General features: G+C 48.5%; 1 protein-coding gene across 3 annotated transcripts in view; it reads left to right on the forward strand.

Moving 5' to 3' along the window:
• The window catches only part of DBF4B (DBF4 zinc finger B), a 42,541-nt gene that overhangs the window by 16,953 nt on the left and 3,022 nt on the right, over nucleotides 1-22,566 (forward strand). For 2 of the 3 annotated variants that reach the window (XM_027517233.1, XM_027517235.1), the window contains exons 6-14: nucleotides 6,285-6,439; nucleotides 8,443-8,628; nucleotides 9,575-9,625; nucleotides 10,419-10,506; nucleotides 11,624-11,697; nucleotides 13,395-13,428; nucleotides 14,838-14,883; nucleotides 17,315-17,431; nucleotides 22,333-22,441. In XM_027517233.1, the coding sequence (XP_027373034.1) occupies nucleotides 6,285-6,439; nucleotides 8,443-8,628; nucleotides 9,575-9,625; nucleotides 10,419-10,506; nucleotides 11,624-11,697; nucleotides 13,395-13,428; nucleotides 14,838-14,883; nucleotides 17,315-17,431; nucleotides 22,333-22,441 (860 nt within the window). The remainder of the gene's footprint in view (nucleotides 1-6,284; nucleotides 6,440-8,442; nucleotides 8,629-9,574; nucleotides 9,626-10,418; nucleotides 10,507-11,623; nucleotides 11,698-13,394; nucleotides 13,429-14,837; nucleotides 14,884-17,314; nucleotides 17,432-22,332; nucleotides 22,442-22,566) is intronic. The other variant, XM_027517236.1, reaches the window with a different exon arrangement.

The raw sequence follows: 22,566 nt of genomic DNA on the forward strand, positions 1-22,566 counted from the left end.
TGTTATTACCTGTCTTTTTTGTTAAAGCCATCTAGTGCATTTGGCATGAGACCCTATAGCTCAGGGTTTAGGGCGCTGGTCTTATAAACCAGGTGTCAGGAGTTCATATCTCCCTGGGGCCTGCTAAGCAATTCTCGTATTGGGCTTCCCTCGTGGCTCAGATGGTAAAGAATCTGCCTGCAATGCAGGAGACCTGGGTGTGATCCCTGGGTTGGGAAGATCCCCTGGAGGAGGGCGTGGCAACCCACTCCAGTATTCTTGCCTGGAGAATCCCCATGGACAGAGAAACCTGGCAGGCTAAAGTCCATGGGGTCGCAAAGAGATGGACACGACTGAGGAACTCAGCACACAGACAGTGGGTTTGAAGTGGTATCTCTTTGTGTTTTCAATTTACATTTTCCTAACAAGGCTAATCCGGAGGAGGCAATGGCACCCCACTCCAGTACTCTTGCCTGGAAAATCCCATGGACGGAGGAGCCTGGTAGGCTGCAGTCCATGGGGTCGCTAGGAGTTGGACACGACTGAGTGACTCCACTTTCACTTTTCACTTTCATGCATTGGAGAAGGAAATGGCAACCCACTCCAGTGTTGTAGCCTGGAGAATCCCAGGGATGGGGGAGCCTGGTGGGCTGCTGTCTCTGGGGTCGCACAGAGTCGGACATGACTGAAGTGACTTAGCAGCAGCAGCAACAAGGCTAATCGGAGAAGGCAATGGCACCCCACTCCAGTACTCTTGCCTGGAAAATCCCATGGACGGAGGAGCCTGGTAGGCTGTAGTCCATGGAGTCGCTAAGAGTCGGACACGACTGAACGACTTCACTTTCACTTTTCACTTTCACGCATTGGCGAAGGAAATGGCAACCCACTCCAGTGTTCTTGCCTGGAGAATCCCAGGGACGGGGGATCCTGGTGGGCTGCCGTCTATGGGGTCACACAGAGTCGGACATGACTGAGGTGACTTAGCAGCAGCAACAAGGCTAATGACCTTGTGTATCTTTTCATGTGCTTATTGGTCATTTGTATACCTTTGGAGAAATGTCTATCTGTTGCTCATTTTTAAATGATTTTTTTTTTTTTTTTACTATTTGAAGTGTTTTTTAACTATTGTATTTTTTTATATCCCTTATCTTCAATTAATTATTTTATTTACCTGCTGTTCTTCTTTTATGTTTCTAGTAAGCTCCTTGCCTTCTTGAGATATTTATTATGCTTTAAAATTCTCCTTTCTGTCTGGTCCATTACTTATGACAGAAGGGCACCTATGCCAGAGAAGGCTTCTTTTATAGTACTTGCCTTCTTTGGTTGCCTCATATTTTCTTAGAAGCTAATGTTCCCTTGAGATTGCTAGCCACTCTAACTGATAATGTGCGCCTGGAAGGAAGATGCAAAAGCTTAGGTTCTGTGTTATGCTCCTCCTTTGAGTTCAGGGATTGGGGTTTGGTTAGAAGAGGAAAACCACCCTAAGGTGGGAAGCCCCTGGTTCCAGTGTGGGCTCAGTCACCACCCGCCTCTAATACACGTGTTGCCTTGTACTGCTCATTTGCAAGAGCTGCTGTTTTCCTTAAGTTGTAATTTCCTGATTCACCAAATGAATAGTGAGGAGGGAGGGAAGCTCATTTGTGCCAGCCAGCTCACTGACCTCCTTGACTTCACAACTCCCCTTGACCCTGACCTTTTGTTAACTGCTTCACACTCACACACTCATACTCACATACACTCACACTGCCTTGATGTTAGCCTACTGTCTCTGGTCAGTGCTGGCACTGGCTACAGGCGGCAGGGGCCCACTGAGCACAACTAGAAGCCCTTCTCTGGTCTCACCCTCCTGCGAGTCCTGGCGCTCTTCCGCTTTAGGCTTGCTGTTCACCCAGCACAGCACTGCCCTCACCCTCACGCCAGTGTCTGACTCTGCCAGTCATCTCATCTAATTCCTTCTTTCTTCAGAGATTTCCCTAGGATTAGGTCCTGTGGAGAAAGTTGTAGGCCTGTGTGAATGTCAAAAGGGCTTACTCTGAGAATGCCTTCTATACAAATATTGAATCATTATGTTGTATCCCCTGGAACTAATATAATGTTGTATGTCAGTTAGACTGCTCAATAAAAGGAAAAAGAGGACCTTCCCTGGCAGTTCAGGGGTTTAGACTTCACCTCCCAGTGCAGGGGTTGCCGGTTCAGTCCCTGGTTGGGGAGCTATGACCCCACATGGCTCACCTTCTGGAGAAGATGGCCTTAGGGAGGGACCCAGAATGGCTACAGTTAGAATAATGCCCTGGCCTGACATGCAGCTGGTATTCCTGGTATGGCTGGATCAGATGTTTCTGTCCAGTCTCCATCCTGAGTGCTTATTAAGTATTTGAATAACTCTTAAAATACCATTACCTGACACCATTTATGATATTTTACGTAACCCATATGGACTGCCCATGAGAGTGGGTGTTTATTATTACCACTATTTCAGAAGTGAGGAAATAGAGACTGAGACATCCTAAGTAAGATTACTGTAAGTACGATTACTTACTTAAGATTACATCCTAAGTAAGATTTAGGGTTACACAGCTAGTAAGAGATGGAAGCAGGACTCAGAACAAAGGCCTTTTCTGTTAAATGCCAAGCTGACTTTCCAGTTTTCAGTCTCTAAATACCTAGGACTTTCAGGAAAAGGGAGGTTTACAGGACCAGAGGGTGAATGCTTGAAGGTCAGATGCTAGCTGAGGATGGGAAAGCAGGATCTAGTTTAAGCATTATGGGAATGTACAGATGGGACTGCAGCCATGAAATTAAAAGATGCTTACTCCTTGGAAGGAAAGTTATGACCAACCTAGATAGCATAATCAAAAGCAGAGACATTACTTTACCAACAAAGGTTCGTCTAGTCAAGGCTATGGTTTTTCCTGTGGTCATGTATGGATGTGAGAGTTGGACTATGAAGAAAGCTGAGCGCCGAAGAATTGATGCTTTTGAACTGTGGTGTTGGAGAAGACTCTTGAGCGTCCCTTGGACTGCAAGGAGATCCAACCAGTCCATTCTGAAGGAGATCAGCCCTGGGATTTCTTTGGAAGGAATGATGCTAAAGCTGAAACTCCAGTACTTTGGCCACCTCATGCGAAGAGTTGACTCACTGGAAAAGACTCTGATGCTGGGAGGAATTGGGGGCAGGAGAAGAAGGGGACGACAGAGGATGAGATGGCTGGATGGCATCACTGACTTGATGGACGTGAGTCTGAGTGAACTCCGGGAGTTGGTGAGGGACAGGGAGGCCTGGCATGCTGCGATTCATGGGGTCGCAAAGAGTCGGACACGACTGAGTGACTGATCTGATCTGATCTGATCACATGTAAGTCAAACATCTCTTCCCAGGGACTTCCTTGGTGGTGCCGTGGCTAATACTCCAAGCTCCCAATGCAGGGGGCCTGGGTTCAATCAGTGGTCAGGGAACTAGATCCCACATGCCACAGCTAAAGATCCCACCTGACGAAACTAAGACCCAGTGCAGCCAAATTAAAAAAAAAAAATCTCTTCCCCAAGTAGTTTTTGGTCTAATGGAGTGAGTAAACAAGAATATGAAGCTGAAAATACTACAAGGACAGATAATAAGTAATTTGTAACTCACAAAAAGAAAAATAGTATCTCATCAGGGCAAGCAGGGTTTAACTGAGGAGGTCCAATTAAAAGCCTGACTGGATGGTAGATAGGAGAGTTGCAGGAATTTATAGAATCAAAGTTTTGTAGAAAACTTTTTAAAATATCAGGTCCAGGGGCTTCCCTGGTGGCTCAGTGGTAAAGAATCCACCTGCCAATGTAGGAGACACAAGTTCGATCCCTGATCTGGGAAGATCTCACACGCCTCAGAGCAACTAAGTCCGTGCTGCACAACTATTGAGCCTGTGCTCTGGAGCCCGGGAACTGCAACCATTGAGCCCATGTGCCACAACTGTTGAAGTCCACATGCCCTAGAGCCCATGCTCCACAACACGAGAAGCCAGTGCAGTTAGTGTCTGTCCTCTTAGTTTTGTCAGGCTCATATGTTTGTTTACTCTCTCCTTTGGGTCCACCTCTGACTTCATTGGAGAAGGAAATGGCAACCCACTCCAGTGTTCTTGCCTAGAGAATCCCAGGGACGGGGAGCCTGGTGGGCTGTCATCTATGGGGTCGCACAGAGTCAGACATGACTGAAGCGACTTAGCAGCTGGACTGCAGCACGCCAGGCTTCCCTGTCCATCACCCACTCCAGGAGCTTGCTCAAACTCATGTCCATCAAGTCGGTGATGCCGTCCAACCATCTAATCCTCTGTTGTCCCCTTCTCCTCTTGCATTCAATCTTTCCCAGCAACAGGGTCTTTTCCAATGAGTCAGTTCTTCGTATCAGGTGGCCAAAGTATTGGAGCTTCAACTTCAGCACAAGTCTTTCCAATGAATATTCAGGACTGATTTCTTTCAGGATTGACTGGTTTGATCTCCTTGCAGTCCAAGGGACTCTCAAGAGTCTTCTCCAACACCCCAGTTCAAAAGCATCAGTTCTTCAGCACTCAGCTTTATGGTCCAACTCTCACATCCATACATGACCCCTGGAAAAACCATAGCTTTGACTAGACAAATCCTTGTCAGCAAAGTAATGTCTCTGCTTTTTAATATGCTGTCCAGGTTAGTCATAGCTTTTCTTCCAAGGAGCAAGCATTTAATTTCATGGCTGCAATCACCATCTGCAGTGATTTTGGAGCCCAAGAAAATAAAGTCTGACTATTTCCATTGTTTCCCCATCTATTTGCCGAGAAGTGATGGGACCAGATTCTATGACCTTAGTTTTTTGAATGTTGAGTTTTAAGCCAGCTTTTTCATTCTCCTCTTTCACTCTCATCAAGAGTCTCTCTAGTTCTTCTTCGTTTTCTGCCATAAGGGTGGTGTCATCTGCATACCTGAGGTTATTGATATTTCTCCCTGCCATCTTGATTCCAGCTTGTGCTTCATCCAGCCCAGCATTTCTCATGATGTACTCTGCATATAAGTTAAGTAAGCAGGGTGACAATATACAGTCTTGACTTACTCCTTTCCCAATTTGGAACCAGTCCATTGTTACATGTCTGGTCTTAACTGTTGCTTCTTGACCTGCATACAGATTTCTCAGGAGGCAGGTCAAGTGGTCTGATATTCCCATCTCTTTAAGGATTTTCCACAGTTTGTTGTGATCCACACAGCCAGTGAAGGAGAAGTAGATGTTTTTCTGGAATTCTCTTGCTTTTTCTATGATCCAATGGATGTTGGCAATTTAATCTCTGATTCTTCTGCCTTTTCTAAATCCAGCTTGAACATCTGGAAGTTCTCAGTTCACATACTGTTGAAGCCTGGCTTGGAGAATTTTGAGCATTACTTTGTTAGTGTGTGAGATGAGTGCAATTGTGCGATAGTTTGAACATTCTTTGGCATTGCCTTTCTTTGGGATGAAAACTGACCTTTTCCAGTCCTGTGGCCACTGCTGAGTTTTCTGAATTTACTGGCATATTGAGTGCAGCTATCAGGGCTTCCCTGATAGCTCAGTTGGTAAAGAATCTGCCTGCAATGCAGGAGACCCTGGTTCGATTCTTGGGTTGGGAAGATCCACTGGAGAAGGGATAGGCTACCCACTCCAGTATTCTGGCCTGGACAACTGGGGTTGCAAAGAGTCGGACACAACTGAGTGGCTTTCACTTTCACTTTTTTAATTAATTAATTTGGCTGCCACTGGATCCCTATGGCATGTAGGATCTTAGTTCCCCAACCAGGGATTGAACTGGTGTCCCTTGCATTGGCAGGCAGACTCTTAATTACTGGACTACCAGGGAAGTCCTGATAGTTCATTGGTTTTTATTGCCAAATAGTATTCCATCATATGAATGTGCTACATTTTGCTTACTGTTTTATTCACATTTGAATTGTTGCCACTTTGGGGCTACAATGAGTAATGCTCCTGTGAACTTTATCTGGATGTATGTTTTCATTTCTCCTGGGAGTATGCCTAGGAATCGGATTGCTGAGTCTTATGTTAACTCTATCCTTGACCTTTCAAGAAACAGCGGCACTGTTGTCTAAAGTGGCTGCACCATTTTACATTCCAACATCCATGTATGCGGATTGGGTTTCTCTGCACCTGGGCTTCCCAAGGGCAGGAGCAGGAGTCTCGTGTCCGCCTTGGTGGCCAGGGCCTGGCCAGGCACCACACAGGGGCTGTCGGCCACAAAGGCTCCTTGACCCCTAGGGGTCTCTCTCACCTCAAGCTTTTCACTGTCTTCCCCTTTATTGTTGTCTTCTAGGAGCTCAGCTCGCAGTTTCCAGTTGTCTGGGAAAATGCCAGAAGAGCTCACCAGATGCCAGGAGGCAGCCCTTTTCTGGAAAATCCTTCTACTTGGATCTGCCCGCCGGCAAGAACCTCCAGTTTTTGACGGGGGCCATTCAGCAGCTGGGTGGGGTAGGTAACCTGCTTCTCCCCTGTGGTGCCACGTGCCTTCGTGGATTCAAGGGCAGGAGCTGGAGAGGGGTTCTGCCTGTGACTTCCAGGTATTGTCAGGGGTATCACTGCATTTTCCAAAGCAGCTTAAATGTAAACCATTTTTTAAAAGTAAAGATAATTTTTTTTTCCTAATTAGAAAAGTAATTTCTGTTCATTCTAGAATTCTGGAGAACTGGAACAGCAGAGTGGCACTGCTAAGGAGTGGACTTGTTGGGATAGGAGAAATGTGTGGCCCTGAAATCATTTATCTTTTTGCCATATTACAGAAGGTAGACAGACATACTCCTTCAACCTATCACTTTAAAGATTTTTTTAAATGGTGATAAAATTTATATGACATAAAATATGCCTTTGTAATTGTTTATAGGTTCATTCTTCTTAATTTAAAAAAAGTTTTATTTTGTTTGTTTTTTTTTTAATTTGGCTGCCATGGGTCTTTATTGTGGCACACAGGCTCAGTAACTGCAGCGTATGGGCTTAGTTCCCCAACCAGAGATGGAACCCATGTCCCCTGCATTGGAAGGTGGATTCTTAATCACTGGACTACCAGAGAAGTCCCTGGAAATTAATTATTTTTAAGTTCATGGACATTAATTACATTCACCCTGTTGTGTAACCATCACTCTCTGTTTCCCAAACTTTGATCACCCCAAACAGAAGCTCTGTAACCTTTAAGCCAGAACTTCCCCTTTCACCTCCCCCACCTCCCCAGCACTCACATCTACGCTATGTTTCTGAATTTGCCCGTTCTAGATAAGTGGGATCAGTGGGGTCACTGGTGTTGGTTCTTTTGTTTCTGGTTTGTTACACTTTAACATAAAGCTTTCAAGGCTCACCCATGCTGTAGAGCAGATCAGAGTTTCCTTTCTCTCTCATGACTGAGTAGTGCTCCACCGTATGGACAGACCACATTTTGCTTATCCATTCATACGTTAATGGACACTCGGTTTGTTTCTGCATTTTAGCTATTATGAATAATGCTGCTGTGAACGTGGGTGGACAAGTGTCCGTTCGAGTCCCTGTTTTCAATTCTGTTGGACGCATACCTCGGAGAGGAGTTGCTGGGTCGGGCAGTAATCCATGTTTAGCTTTTGAGGGACCGCAACTTCTGTTTTAAACCTACGTGCCAGGTTTCTCCCATCACACCGCAGAGAGATCATCCATCCTTCCTTTCACAGGGTGCTGGGGCTGGCTGGTCCTGGCTCATGAGAACCAGTTATTAGCATCTCTTTCCACTCCCACATTCAGGGATGTCATATGGCTACCTTGAAATCAGCCCCAGTAGTATTTTACCCCACAGAAACCAGCAAACGCTACAAAGCAGGGCTTTTTTTTTCCCCTTTCCCCCCAAGAGTCTGGCATTAAGCATTTGCCAGCTCACTACTGCTTATTTCCATCTTTTCTTCTTCCCCCAGACATGAGTTGTGTCATTGTGTTTCCAGCACTGTTTTGGGTTTCTTAGGATGAGTCAGACCCTCTCAGTGTCATAAAGGGCTTGCAGGTAAGATGAGCGGACACTTACGCAGCTGAGTAATATCCAGAACCCAATTTTATTTCAGGCTCCTCTTGGTAGTGTGGTAAAGATGACAGATGCAGCATCTGGATGGCCCAGTATATCTTCACAGCAAAACCATGGCTTAGCCAAGCTCCTGATCCTCCAGTCCCATCAGCGTGCTCTCTCTCTTTCGGCAAACCCTCACCAGTCAGATATTCAGAGCCCACAAGGCTCTGCTGGGAGGACTACAGTTCTGGAGTCAAGAACCTGTGTCCTGTACATAAACCTTATTATATTTTGGGATGATGTCTTCTCGGGGGCCCAGCACAGGATTGCATCTGATCTGTTTAAGGACATTAATTCTGGAGCTTCTGTGAGCTGACCTGATTGCCTTCCTCAACCTGTCAATATTGATGATTCTACTTCTGCCTTTTGGGTTTCAGCCACCTCTGTGATCTGGTTTCAGGTAATTGAGGGTTTTCTGAGCAAAGAAGTAAGTTACATCGTGTCCAGCCGCAGGGAGGCGAAGGCCGAGAGCAGCAGGACAAGTCACAGAGGCTGCCCCAGCCCCAGCGAGGTCACAGTGGACACACCGCCCGTGGCCAACCCAAAAGGCAGCCGTGCTAGGCCCGCACAGAAAGCCATGGACCCAGTAAGAACCTCGTGGGGCGGGAAGTGTGTGTCTAGTAAACAAAGGAAGTAGGCCTTTGTGAGCCCACTTCAACAGTTTCTGGTTTTAGTTTCATCTGGTTTATTTTAATCTCTCATTTGAATTCAGGGGCTGAAACTATCTTATCACAGCTCTGGATCCACACACCTCAGTGACATGCCGTCCCTATGCCCTCCCTTCTGTGATAAATATTCACTTTTCCTGGGACTTCAGAGTCTGAGATTCAGAAACAGTAGGGGAGGACTTTCCCTACTGTTCAGTGGTTAAGAATCCACCTGCCACTGCAGGGTCCATGGGGTTGATCCCTGGTCCAGGAAGATCCCACATACCATGGGGCAACTAAGCCCGTGCACCTCAGCTACTGAATCTGTTTGCTCTTGAACTTGCGCTCTGCAGCAAGAGAAGCCCACACACCACAGCTCGAGTAGCCCCTGCTTACCACAACTAGAAAAAGTCCACGTGCAGCACTGAAGACCACCAGCACAGCCAAAAATAAATAAACATTTTTGTAAAAAATAAGAAAAAGAAACAGTAGGGGAATAAACGAGAGAGGGCTTGTTAGGATTGACTGACACTTGTCTGCTGGGGAGTGTGAGCTTTTAAAGAGAGGTCTAAAAAAATAACAAAGAAGAAGAAGAGAGGTCTCGGGACCTTTGTAACACTTGACCTTGGGTGAATTCAAAATGCCCCTCCCCAGGCTTCAGGCCGCCGGGGCTGCAGCTCCCTGTGAGTGACCCGAACCTGAGGATGGCTTTGCCTTTACCTCTGGAAGGTTCTCCCAGCTTTCACTTCTGCCGCTGCTCAGATGTCCCTGCTCCCAGCTTTCCGAGGGACATGACTCCCAGACATCCTGGCCAGCCCCTGTGGAAACGTGTGTTTGTGCGCAGGTGGTCTCCACAGCTCCCCCATCACTCCTTTCTTCCGCCAGGTGCCTCTGAGCAGAGGGAAGGAGCTCCTGCAGAAGGCCATCAGAAACCAGGTGAGCCGAGGGGGCCGGGCTGGAGGCCGGTGTGTCTGGCGCAGGGAGAGAATAAGCCCCGCCTCTGAAGGGTCTTCTGAAGCACTGACACAGAAGGCATGCCCGGCCAGACTTGTAGCACTGTCATGATTTCCTCCTTTCTGACGAGGAAGTGGGGCTCAGAGGAGTTCAGTCATCTGTCCAGAGTCACCCAGGCTGGAGGTGGAAGAGCCAGGTTTTGACTCCATGATCTTAAGAACCTGGGAGAAATGCGGTGGGGTGTCTTTCGCACGTAGCTGTTTGTCCCTTCTGTGAGGACCCAGGGCCATTACAGTTGAGTGGCAGCAGGAAGAGTTAATGTGATCTTGCAGAGGAGTGGTTCAAGTGCCATCAGGCTGGTGCCCTGGCCGTGGTCTGTGATGCAGGAGGGTGGTGTGGCCAGCGTAGCTTCCTGTACGATGAGGGTGGTGTTTATTGTGTCCCTCCTGTGGGCTCAGAGCGTTCCTCACAGAAGCTCTCCCAACAAGCCGCTCACATGAACACACATGTCCCTTCCTGGTTCCGAGGTGGCCGGAGCAGAGCCACCAGCCAGATCCGTGCCTCCCAAGGTGGCCAGCCCTCTGCGAAGGACAGGGTCCTCCCAGGGTTTGAAGTCGACTTTCCAGGCTCTGTGCTTGCTCCCCTGCCCGCCTTCTCGCAACAGCTCCGCACATGGATGACCTGGAGCTCCCAGAAGCCAGGCCAGCCTGTCCCCAGGTGGTTGAGCCTCAGGCGGGGGTCTCATCCTCCTGCCTCACTCCGCTTGTCTTTCCAGGGCAGCAGCAGTGGAGGCGGCAGTGGGCACGGCAGCAGCCTCCTGAGCAACGCCCGCTCCTGGGGGGTGCAGATTCTCCACGTGGACGGTACCCTTCCTGCCCAGGGCCGCAGAGGGGAGGGTTGGCAGCTTTGCCTGGGAACCTGGGCTGTGAGAGGGGTCCGCGTCACGTACTGGCTGAAGCCAGATGCATTCAGTCACTTACTGTGTTGGTCCACAGCGGTGGAGAGCAGCCGCAGGAGTAGCAGAGCGCAGGTGCTGGGAAGGGCTGCTTCCTTTAACCCCGGGGCCAGCTTTCCTCAGCAGGATTGAATAAGAACCAATCCTAATATCCATTACCCCTTATCAGGTATTTACTCCGAACTAGGAAACACCTCATTTAATCCTCACCACAGTCTCTGCCCATTGTACAGATGAGGAAGTTGAGCCTCAGAGAATAGATTGAGTAAATTACCCATAGTCTTACCAGGCCCACATTCCCTCCTAGTTTGGCTCAGCTACATTTCCTGTTCTTTCTTTCCTCTAGGGTTTGCCACACATTATAACCCCCTGTGTGCAGGCTGTAATACATTTACATGAGAGCAGCTGTCTTGAATCTGCTGGCAGTGGCCAGCCCTCCCACCCAGCTCCACTTTGAGTCTGGCATTTTCTCTGACCCATTAAAGGGGGCAGGTCTAGATCCAGCCTGAGATCTGCCGGAGGGGCAGGGAGCTGTGCCAGGGCAGGTCCTGGTCTGGGATGGTGGGAGGTTCCATCGTCTCTGGAAAACCAGCCATTTCTGACTTGATCTAATTTCCTGCTTTTCTGTGTATTAGAGAAGCTCCAGCATGTATAGCTCCTGCTGGGTCTCCCACCAAGGATATAACTGAGTAAATGCCATGGCTTGATCTCCCCCACAAAACTGCTCTTCAGTAGCACCTTAAAGCCCTTATGGGTCATGAGGCACCTCCTGTTCAAGACTTGTATTCAGTGCTCCAAAGGAGCATGCAGCCAGCACAGGTACTTTTCCAGGGATAGAGGAGCCTGAGCTCTTTTATTATCAGCAGGTGCAGAGATGACACATAGCCAGAAGGTGGCAGGCAAGGCTGGTGTGATCCAGTGAGCCAGGCCAGGTGGGACCTTCAGTCCCCCAGCCCCAGGACAGGGCTGTGCTGGGGAAACAAGAAGAGGAAGGCTTTGGCCACAGCCCTCTGTTTCCTCCCCAGAAATGCTGATACGGGTGCAGCAACTGTCTCTTGATGCTCCACGTGTGAAGAAACAAGGGCTGAAGAAGCCAGAGGTAAGTCATCCCCTCCCAAACCGAAGGGAAATGGGAAAGTCTGTGACAGCATTGGGAAATCCATGACCTGCCCCAGTCACCTCCTCCTGGCCTTGCTGGGAAAAGTGGGAGGAACACAGCCTCTCAGCTCAGCCCTGGTGCCCGCAGCCCTGTGTGGGGCCAAGGACTGCCTGCAGGTAAGTCCTCATGGCCTGCTGGCCAGGCTGCCATTCTGGGGATAGTTCTTGGTCTGGAAACAAGCCTGCAGATTGCATGGGTGATGGCAGAGGGGTGGTGGCATTTGAAATAGCTGCCATATTCCAAATTCTTGTTTGGCTTTTCCTTCTTTTTCTGGGGTTAGAACTGTGTACTACCTCAAGAGAGCCCAGGCTGATTTAAAGCTGCAGGGTCTTCACCCAGCCCTGAATTCAAGGAAGAATCAGGCCCTACAAGTCCGTCCAGGGCCTGGCACCCAGGAGAGGGACCACATCCGAACCAGGTGGAACGCTCAGCCTCACCGGCCCTCACCCCACCCCCTCTGGTCTGGGCATCTTTAAGGTTTTGCTGTAATGTGTACAGGCCTTCCCTGATGGCACAAGCATTAAAGAATCAGCCTGCAATGCAAGAGACCAGAATTTGATCCCTGGGTTGGGATGATCCCCCCTGGAGGAGGAAATGGCAACCCTCTGCAGTATCCTTGCCTGGAAAATCCCATAGACAGAGGAGCCCGGCTGGCTACAGTCCATGGGGTCGAATATACTGAAAGTCTCTTTCCCCTCCAAGTTCTGCTCCCCAACCACCAAGCTCCCTCCCTGAGGTCAATAGTGTGAACAGTTGTGCAAATGTCCTTCCAGGGCTCCCAAGTATCTACAAGCAAATACATCGAAATTCCCCCCTTTTACGCAAATGTGTAGTATTATTACTTTGCTTTGTTCGCTTAATAATCTCTTTTGTAGCTACTTGGGACTCTTTTGGGGCAAGTTTTGGGTGCAGTCTGCTGATGGGGGAGGGCCTGTTGAAGGCTTCTTTGGGCTGTGTTGGCCCTGGTGGCGTGGCCTGGAAGAGAATCTGGAATCCCCTTGGGCCCAGAGGCCCAGACAGTTACATAGCCACTGGATCTCTCATTCTATCCATACCCTCCCAACTCTTTAGCTGATTTTTTAAAAATTTTGTTTCATTTGGCTTGTAACATTAGCTTTGTTTGACCTTGGCCTGAAAGCCAGTTTTGACAAACACAGTCAGGGTGTGTAAGATAGGGTACTGAAAACCAAAAGGCATTGTCTTCACCCTCATCCTGTCGGCTGCCCTGGCATGCCAGCCGCGCCCAGAATACATGGGCTGCTGCCAGTGAGCCCCTCCTCGGCGCCAGGTGTGTCACCTGTTGCAGTTTCATCTGTGCCACATCCAGGGTGTTAGGTGGGAACCCGGAACATCATGGGCGGCACGGGCCCCATTCCCACGGTGGTTGGGTTTGCTCCCCAGCCCTTGCTTGCTCTTTGCTCTGCCCTGCATTCCTTGCACAAAGTCAGGGCCCTTGAGATTCACGCTCAGAGCTCACCATGCAAAGAGCATGGTGCTCAGGTCTGCTCCAGCTCAGGGTCCAGCCGTGGGCAGAAAGCTAAAGTGGGGCAGACGAGCAGCAGCTCGGCTCACCGGGCCCAGTTCCTCGACCCCCCTAGCTCCCTCACATCCTTAACCTATTTTTCCTTTCCATTCAGGGAACATGTCCAGCAGAGTCAAGAACACGGAAAGGTCAGTGCAGGAGCTCTTCCTCATTTAATTGCCATCCCTCCCTCCCTAAACGCTCCCCCACGACTCCCTCTGTGGCAGCATCTGCTCACTTTTCTGCGGCAGGAAGCAAGTCCAGGTTGTGTACAGCCTCGTCCTGTTGCCAGGGCCCGAGCTTCAGAGAGGAGGGCAGCGGGAGAGGGAGTCTGTGAGCAAGTCCAGGGCTGCTGGGCCGGGCCTTCTCTGTAGAGCGAAGACCTCCTGTGGTTGCTCTGGCTCCTGCAGCCTCTGGCTGTTCCCAGGCATCGATGGAAGTTCAGCATCCTTTTCTTTCTGATTCAGGAGCAGTTTGGGGTGGGCAGTTTGACAGCTGCCTACTACTTTCAGAAATGCCAAACTCCCTGAAATTGACAAATAGGCAGATTGACGGGCCCAGCTCCCGGCTCCTCTTGGACAGCAGGAAAGTTTCTCCCCCTGGATATTTCTCCCAAAGATGCTCTGTCGGTGGCATTTATTCGTGCACAAGTGGGAACTAATAAGGAAAGTCATTTGGCACCTCTTACGCTTGCAAATCAAGGAAGTCTGTGGGAGAATTGATTTTAATCACTGTGTCAGTTAATTAGAAAGATGAGGAGTCACCCCAAAAAAGTAATTAAGGAAGAAAGGCTGCTTCTGCTCGGGCACTGGGAGCTGAGAAGCGCCAGCCTCTTGGGGATTTGTGGCAGCTAGCTGTGCCCAGCCTTTCAGTGCCTCAACTGCCCCTTTGACAGGACTTTTGGGCATCGTGGAAGGGCAGAAGGGGTTTATAATGCCTCAGAGAATCTGTTAACTGCAGATAGCCAGGTAGTAGGGGACAAATCTCGTGATTAACTGACTCCAAATCTGTTTTCCCAGCACCCGTTTGCCCTATTTTTTTCAAGAACCAGATTTCACTTTTTTTTTTTTTAAACTGTCCTTCTGCCAAGACCTCGAAACACTCTTCAGTTCTCCTCCTTGCTGTTCCTCCTCTCTGAAACCCCAGACTCCTCGTGGAGAATTCTGTCTGAGAACCATCCTCAGGGCCCCTTGGGATTCTGAGACACCAGGAATTAAGATCTGGGAAGGAGCTGAGGCTCTTAGCAGAAACCAGCAAGGGCCGGGTTTCTCTTACCCAGCCAGGTTCCTGACCCTCAAGGTTGACAGCCTTCAGCACCCACATGCAGGAAGCTGAGGGTGGGCACATTTAGGACCCTGGGGTAGTAGAGGCTGGAGGAGATGGCAGCAGGGGCCTCACTCAGCCAAAGGAAAGGCACTCCTTGGGGCCACGAGGGCTCTGGCTCTGAGAGACTCTTGGGCTTTGGCAGAGCCTCGTCTCTCTGAGCATTTCCTGCGGGCAGAGCTTAGGCTCTGCACCAGGGCAGACAGATGGCTGACAGGCACACTCTTCCTTCCAGTGGCCAGACTGAAGGCACCGTTCCTCAAAGTCGAAGATGAGAGCAGGTGAGTGGACCACCAGACCTACATAGAGGAGAGGTACTCAGGGGCCCCAGGCTGCCATGGGGAGGTCTCATAGATCAGAGGAGCCTATCCCAGCTGGCACTCCTCTTGGTCATGAGTCAGAGGTTAATAATCCTATAGGTGAATTCTTTTCTTATTTTTTTAAATATTTATTTGTTTGGCTGTGCCAGGTCTTAGTTGCAGCACGTGGGATCCAGTCCCCTGACCAGGGATTGAACCTGGGCTCCCTGCACTGGGAGCTCAGAGTCTTGGCCACTGGACCACCAAGGAAGTCCCTGAATTCCCTCCTTTCAAAGCTCTGTGTTTTTGAGTCTGTGATGTTGCATCCAGGCTGTTTGACTCCCCATTTCCCCCATGTGTACACTGACACTCAATACGAAATCATTGCTGGTGTTAGTGCTGGTACAGTCTTTGCTAAAGTGAGGATCTCTGTGGTGCTATTGGGGTTCCCTTGTCAGATCACCTTGTATCAACACTTGACCAAGCCTTTCCATTTGCTGTGTGAAACCCTTTCCTGGTATGTGTTATCTCCTCATAGCCATGGGTAAAACTGCCATGAGAAGAGTCCATCCTCTTCCCAGTGGGGAAACTGAGGTCAGAGACATTAAGGGACACGAACACAGCCACTTTGCTAGTAAGTCTCAGTTTGAGGCTAGAGTCCACATCCAGCCTGGGGCCCTCTCCCCTCTGCCCTGTCTGTCCCCGTGAGGGCCCTTTCTTACCTAGCAGGAGAGTCACATCAATGATAACCTGATGAGCTGTTAGCTACCTGGGTTGTCACTGACTCTTCGGTAAGTACTAGATTAAAAGTCTGTGAAAATCCAGAATTAACCCCAGAAGTTTTTTTAAAGCCCAGAAGAGACTCCTGGGTCAGAATGCTCTGTGTCCCTCAGCTTTGGGCTGGCCACCAAGAGACCCAGCCCCAGGAGCCTGGCAGGCCTGCCCATGCCTCACATGACAGCGGCACACCGGACAGAGTTGGCGCTGGTGGCTCAAAAGCCAGTAGGAGGAATCCAGGGCTGGAAGGAGGCCCTCTCATCTCCCCGTCCAGGCGGGTTGGGGGAGGGGCATGTCCGTCACAGTCCACGTTTCACAACCAGCGGGTACAAATAGTCATGACTGGAACGCTGTGGCCGAGACGCCACTAGGGCCTTAGTGTCTCTGCACATGGAGCTGAGCCTTCTCTCGATCCTTCTTTGCATGCTGTTCTAAAGCAGGCGCTCTTCAAAACTCAACATAGCCGCACCAGCCTCAACTTTTCAACCTCCTCAGCAGAAACAAAATAACACGGAGGAGGGCGAAAGGCGGGTACCAGGGCTGTGAAGGGCGCCTCCTTCTCCCTCAGGATCCAAGAAGACATTTTATTTTGGCTGTGCTGTGCACTCTACGGGATCTTGGTTCCCCAACCAGGAATCAAACTAGGGCCCCCTGCGGTGGAAGCTTGGAGTCCTAGCCACTGGACTGCCAGATAAGTCCCCAAGAAGACTCATTGGTTAATTTCCTCCTGAGGCTGCAGCGTCTCAATATGCCCCTGGTACCCAGGGCCTGCTTTCCCCTGGAGCACCGTCCACTGCACCCCAACATGGTGTGGTCAGGGGCTGCCGAGTACCCACAGATCACGTCTGGCTCCGAGAGTCTTCTGAATGTGAGCTACTTAAGGCAGACGACTCAGTGTATGTCTGACTGCCCAGAACCTTCACTGCGCCTCTCTTTTCCATTCAGAGCACCACCCCTCAGATAGTACAAAGGCCCAGCCCATAGCAAAAATATTCCTCTTCATGGAACAGGAAGATCACTGATCTGGTCTTAACATCCTTGCTTTTAGATTCTGGCATGCTAGAGTTCTCAGAGGTCACTTGAGGGTCGAGAAACAAAATGGAAAGGTGGGAGGAACTAGATCAGAAGTTGGGAGACGTGGCTTCCCGTCTGGACTTGGCTGCTTATAGGTCATGAGCCCTTGGGCAAGCCACAGAACCTTTAGGGCTTCGTTTCCTCTTCTGTGATATAAAACATGAAAACACCGTTATTCTGCTCAGCTCAGAGGTTGCAGGATATGGGGGAGGCAGTGATTGTAAACAGGCTTGGAAAGTAGACAGGAAGAGTGTTCATTTAAAATATTAATCTAACCCAGTAAGGCAGATAAGAATGTTGTTCTAGTATTTAAAAGCTGGGCAAGTGAGGGATTTCCCTGGTGGTCCAGTGGTTGAAATTCTGAGCTTCTAATACAGGGGGCACGAGTTTGATCCCTGGTCAGGGAACTAAGATCCCACATGCTGTGTGACATGGCCCAAAAAAGATGGGCAGGTGAGAGTCTGCTTTATTAAGATGGGAATTCTCAGGATTTGGGCTGGCCCCTCTTCCTCGCCTTTTCCCTTCACCACTGGAGTCAAAGTGGAAGTTTTGTGTGTTTCAGGAAGTTTCGTCCTTTCCACCTTCAGTTTAAATCCTTTCCTGAAATTTCTTTTCTGGGACCCAAAGCCACCAGTCCTTTTGAGGCCCCGATGACTCCAAGCAGCTCGCACCATACCAGGTGGGTCTTTCTGGTTCCTGAGTACAAGGGCTGGTTCCAGGTCAAAGTCCTCCCCGCTGGGGGCTTGCTGGTCAGCCTGGGGAATGGCCATGTGTTAGCTCCTTAGGCAAAGTCTATTCTGGGAACTTAGCCCAGAGAAGAGGGACACCGGGAGTGTTCATCCGTTTTATCTGGTGTTCTCCATCCATACTGAAGAACTTGACTTGTGTCCAAAGGGCACGAGGCTGGTTTCTGAACCTCAGAGTATAAACCTCCTTTCTTAGAGTCTCCTTGTGAAAGTGAAGTCGCTCAGTCATGTCTGACTCTTGCAACCCCATGGACTGTAGCTTAAGGGAGTCTCCTTGGGGGCCCGTTAAAAATGCAGGTTCCTGGACTCCCCCGCTGCGGAATCACAGTCTCTGGTGATGGAGCCCCCAGAGCTCCGTGCTCCCAGGCTCCCCACGTGGTTTCAGTGCACGTCCAGGTTTGAGGCCTTTGAAGCTAAACATAGCAGGCAGAGGGTCTGGGGGACCTGCCACACTGTGTGGCCTGAAGTGACTTGTAGGCTGCTTGGTACCCCTACTCTGCAGATAGGTGAGTTTGGACCCTTCATTGACCAACATGCAGAAGGCATGCGGTTCAGGTGATGACCTGGACACCTTCCCAGACCTTTCTAACTTACGGGCCAGGAGACTAGAGGGCAGATGCCCAGCCTGAGGGTCCCCAGTGCCAGGGAGGACCTGTGGTTTCCACCAGCAGACAGGGGCTAAGGGGTCAGGAAATAGTGCGAATGGGAGGAAAAACAGAAAGGGACTGTGGCAGTAGATAAAGAGCGGAGGAAGGTGAGGACAAGCCAGGGTGAAGTCCAAGGGCCCTTCATCCCTTTCCCAGAAGAAACAAGGGACACAAGAGGGGCAGCCCAGCGGCTGCCTGGGCTGGGGCTGCGGGGGTGCTTGGCCTGGGAAGGCCTGGGGATGGCACAGGAGCTGATAAACGGAAGATGAAGGGTTACAGTGAAGCGTCTGTATTCTTTGCCCCTCCTCCAATCTCTAGACCATGAGTCTCTCCAGAGAGAGTTTATGGACAGTACATCGTGTACCCTTTGTTCTCTCTCCTCACAAAGAGTAGCAAAATATTCACTGTGCTGGATCTTGCTTTTTTTTCCACCGAATATTTCTTAATTTCCTATTAGTACCTGAAGAGCTTCTTCATTCCCTTTAATCACTGCAGGGTATTCCATGGTACGGATTTACCGTATTTTATTTAACATATGCATGGATGATTTCCAGTCTTCTGCGGTGAATAGCCTTGTTCAGAGTAAATCTATGATTGTTCAAGTATATTTGCAGGACAAATTCCTAAAAGTGGAAATGCCAGGTCAAAGGGTGCCTACATTTATACTTTTGAGAAGTGCAGCCAAATCGCTTTTTGTGGAGGTAACGCCAGGGCACACTTTCACTCGCAGTGGATCAGAGCCCATTTTCCCGTCCCCGTGGCTAAGAGAGTGAGCTGTCAGACTTGTGACTTCAGCCAGTCTGATAGGTCAAAACCCATATCTCAGTGTAATGTAATTTTCATTTTTCTCTTTATGAATGAGCTTAAATATGTTTTCCTATGTTGGATCATTTGAATCTCTCTTTTTTTAAATCTCTTTTTGTGTGAACCTTTTTCATAGCCTTTGCCAGTTTTTCTATTCAGTTATTGATCACTTATTGATTTGTAAGGAGCCCTTGGCTATGTTATTAGTTATAAATATCCTCCTCAGTTCCTGGTGTGTTTTTTTGAGTTTGCTTATATTTTCTACCATGCATATATATATTTTTAATTGTTTATCGTTGAGCTTTTTTTACTGTTTCCTGGGTTTTGTGTCATACTTAGAAAGTCCTTAGGGGAATAGTTTGGACCCACTGAATGTGCTCAAATACCAGTACCCTACAGGCCGTTTAAAAATGCAGGACTGACTACAAGTAATAAATGCTGGAGAGGATGTGGAGGAAAGGAAACCCTTCTACACTGTTGGTGGGGATGTAAATTGGTGTAGCCACTGTGGAAAACAGTATGGAGTTCCCTTAAAAAATTAAAAATAGAGTTGCCATGTGACCCAGCAGTCCCACTCATAGGCGTATATCTGGAGAAAATGCTAATTCAAAAAGATACTTGCACCCCAATCTCATAGCAGCAATATTTACGATAGCCAAGACACGGAACCAACCTAAATGTCCATAAATGGATAAAGGAGATGTGGTGCGTATATATATGTATACACACACACAGTGAAATACTGCTCTGCTCAACCATAAGCAAGACTGAAACAATGCCATTTGTAGCAACATGGGTGGATTTAATAGAGATTATGAGTGAAGCAAATCAGAGAAAGAGAGATATCATATCACTTATATGTGGAATCTAAAAAATAATACAAATGAATTTATTTACAAAATAGACTCACAGACATGGAAAACAAATTTATGGTTACCAAAGGGGAAAGCAGATGGAGGAGGGATCAGTTCAGTTCAGTTCAGTCGCTCAGTCTTGTCTGACTCTTTGCGACCCCATGGACTGCCGCACACCAGGCTTCCCTGTCCATCACCCACTCCCAGAGTTTGCTCAAACTCATGTCCATCAAGTCGGTGATACCATCCAACCATCACATTCTCTGTCGTCCCCTTCTCCTGCGTTCAATCTTTCCCAGCATCAGGGTCTTTTCCAATGAGTCAGTTCTTCGTATCAGGTGGCCAAAATATTGGAGCTTCAACTTCAGCACAAGTCCTTCCAATGAATATTCAGGACTGATTTCTTTCAGGATTGACTGGTTTGATCTCCTTGCAGTCCAAGGGACTCTCAAGAGTCTTCTCCAGCACCCCAGTTCAAAAGCATCAATTCTTCAGCACTCAGCTTTCTTTATGGTCCAACTCTTACATCCATACATGACTACTGGAAAAACCATAGCTTTGACTAGACAAATCCTTGTCAGCAAAGTAATGTCTCTGCTTTTTAATATGCTGTCCAGGTTAGTCATAGCTTTTCTTCCAAGGAGCAAGCATTTGATTTCATGGCTGCAGTCACCATCTGCAGTGATTTTGGAGCCCAAGAAAATAAAGTCTGTCACTGTTTCCATCTATTTGCCACGAAGTGATGGGACCAGATGCCATGATCTTAGTTTTCTGAATGTTGAGTTTTAAGCCAGCTTTTTCACTCTCCTCTTTCACTTCCATCAAGAGGCTCTTTAGTTCCTCTTCACTTTATGCCATAAGGGTAGTATCATCTGTGTATGTGAGGTTATTGATATTTCTCCCAGAATCTTGATTCCAGCTTGTGCTTCATCCAGCCCAGCATTTCTCATGATGTACTCTGCATATAAGTTAAATAAACAGGGTGACAATATACACCCTTGATATACTCCTTTCCCAATTTGGAACCAGTCCGTTGTTCCATGTCCAGTTCTAACTGTTGCTTCTTGACCTGCATACAGGTTTCTCAGGAGGCAGATCAGGTGGTCTGGTATTCCTATCTCTTTAAGAATTTTCCACAGTTGGTTGTGATCCACACAATCAAAGGCTTTGGCGTAGTCAATGAAGCAGATGTTTTTCTGGACTTCTCTTACTTTTTCCATGATCCAACAGATGTTGGCAATTTGATCTCTGGTTCCTCTGCCTTTTCTAAATCCAGCTTGAACATATGGAAGTTCTCGGTTCATGTACTGTTGAAGCCTAGCTTGGAGAATTTTGAGCATTATTTTGCTAGCGTGTGAGGTGAGTGTAATTATGCGGTAGTTTGAACATTCTTTGCCATTACCTTTCTTTGGGATTGGAATGAAAACTGACCTTTTCCAGTCCTGTGGCCACTGCTGAGTTTTCCAAATTTGCTGGCATATTGAGTGCAGCACTTTCATAGCATCATCTTTTAGGATTTGAAATAGCTTAGCTGGAATTCCATCACCTCCACTAGCTTTTTTCGTAGTGATGCTTCCTAAGGCCTACTTGACTTCACACTTGAGGATGTCTGGCTCTAGCTGAGTGATCACACCATCGTGGTTATCCGGGTCATTAAGATCTTTTCTGTATAGTTCTTCTGTGTATTCTTGCCACCTCTTCTTAATATCTTTTGCTTCTTTTAGGTCCATACCATTTCTGTCCTTTATTGTGCCCATGTTTGCATGAAGTGTTTCCATGGTATCTAATCTTCTTGTAGGGATCTCTAGTCTTTCCCATTCTATTGTTTTCCTCTATTTCTTTGCATCGATCATTTAGGAAGGCTTTCTTACTTTTCCTTGCTATATCAGATGGATATATCAGATAGAGGAAGGATAAATCAGGGTTAACAGGTTGGGATTAACAGATACAAACTACTGTATATAAAATAAACAAGAAGGTCCTACTGGATAGCACAGGGAAGCATATTTACTATCCTGTAATAAACCATAATGGAAAAGAATATGAGAAAGAAAAAAGAACTAAATCACTTTGCTGCATACCAGAAACTAACACAACATCTCAAATCAACTATACTTCAGTTAACAAATCAAAACTCAAATCCAGGACTGAAATTCAAAGAAGTCAGGCTTGAGAAAGATGTGAAAGTCCTCAGGAAGGCACAGCTGTGTGGGTCAAATGACCCTGGCTTTGGGTATGAGCACGGAGCTGGAATGTCATCAGGGATTCTTGCCTGTGGTTTGAGGTGTGTGCGTGGGATCAAGATGGAGCTAAGATGGGGTACTCACAGAGAGGCCTCTCCTTCCTTGCTGCCTCTCCTGCCCACCTTGGACGAGTGGTGCCAACTGTAGGCAGGCCAGTCTGTGCCTGCCCTACTCCGGCCATTTTGGTCCCTCCTCCCCCACTGGCCTGGACTCCAGGCCACAGGGCCGCAGTTCGCTCTAAGGGCTCCAGCAGTGACCACTTCCCCCCACCCTGTATTCTCCCCAGAGAAGCCAAGGACCAGGAGCCAAGCCGGCGATCGGCTGCCTGCACTGTGCCCAGGAGGAGGAAAGGGTACTGTGAGTGCTGCCAAGAAGCCTTCGAGGAGCTGCACAGGGTGAGCTCCTTCCCCACCACGCAGCTGCTCCCAGACGGTCTCTCCACCCTGGTGAGGTTGGGTGGTCTGCTTATGTCCCACCCCAGCCTAGTCTAACGCCCCGCCTGCCTCCTCTCACCCCAAAC

The sequence above is a fragment of the Bos indicus x Bos taurus genome, chromosome 19 (assembly GCF_003369695.1).
Source record: "Bos indicus x Bos taurus breed Angus x Brahman F1 hybrid chromosome 19, Bos_hybrid_MaternalHap_v2.0, whole genome shotgun sequence".
NCBI classification, from domain to species: Eukaryota; Metazoa; Chordata; class Mammalia; order Artiodactyla; family Bovidae; genus Bos; species Bos indicus x Bos taurus.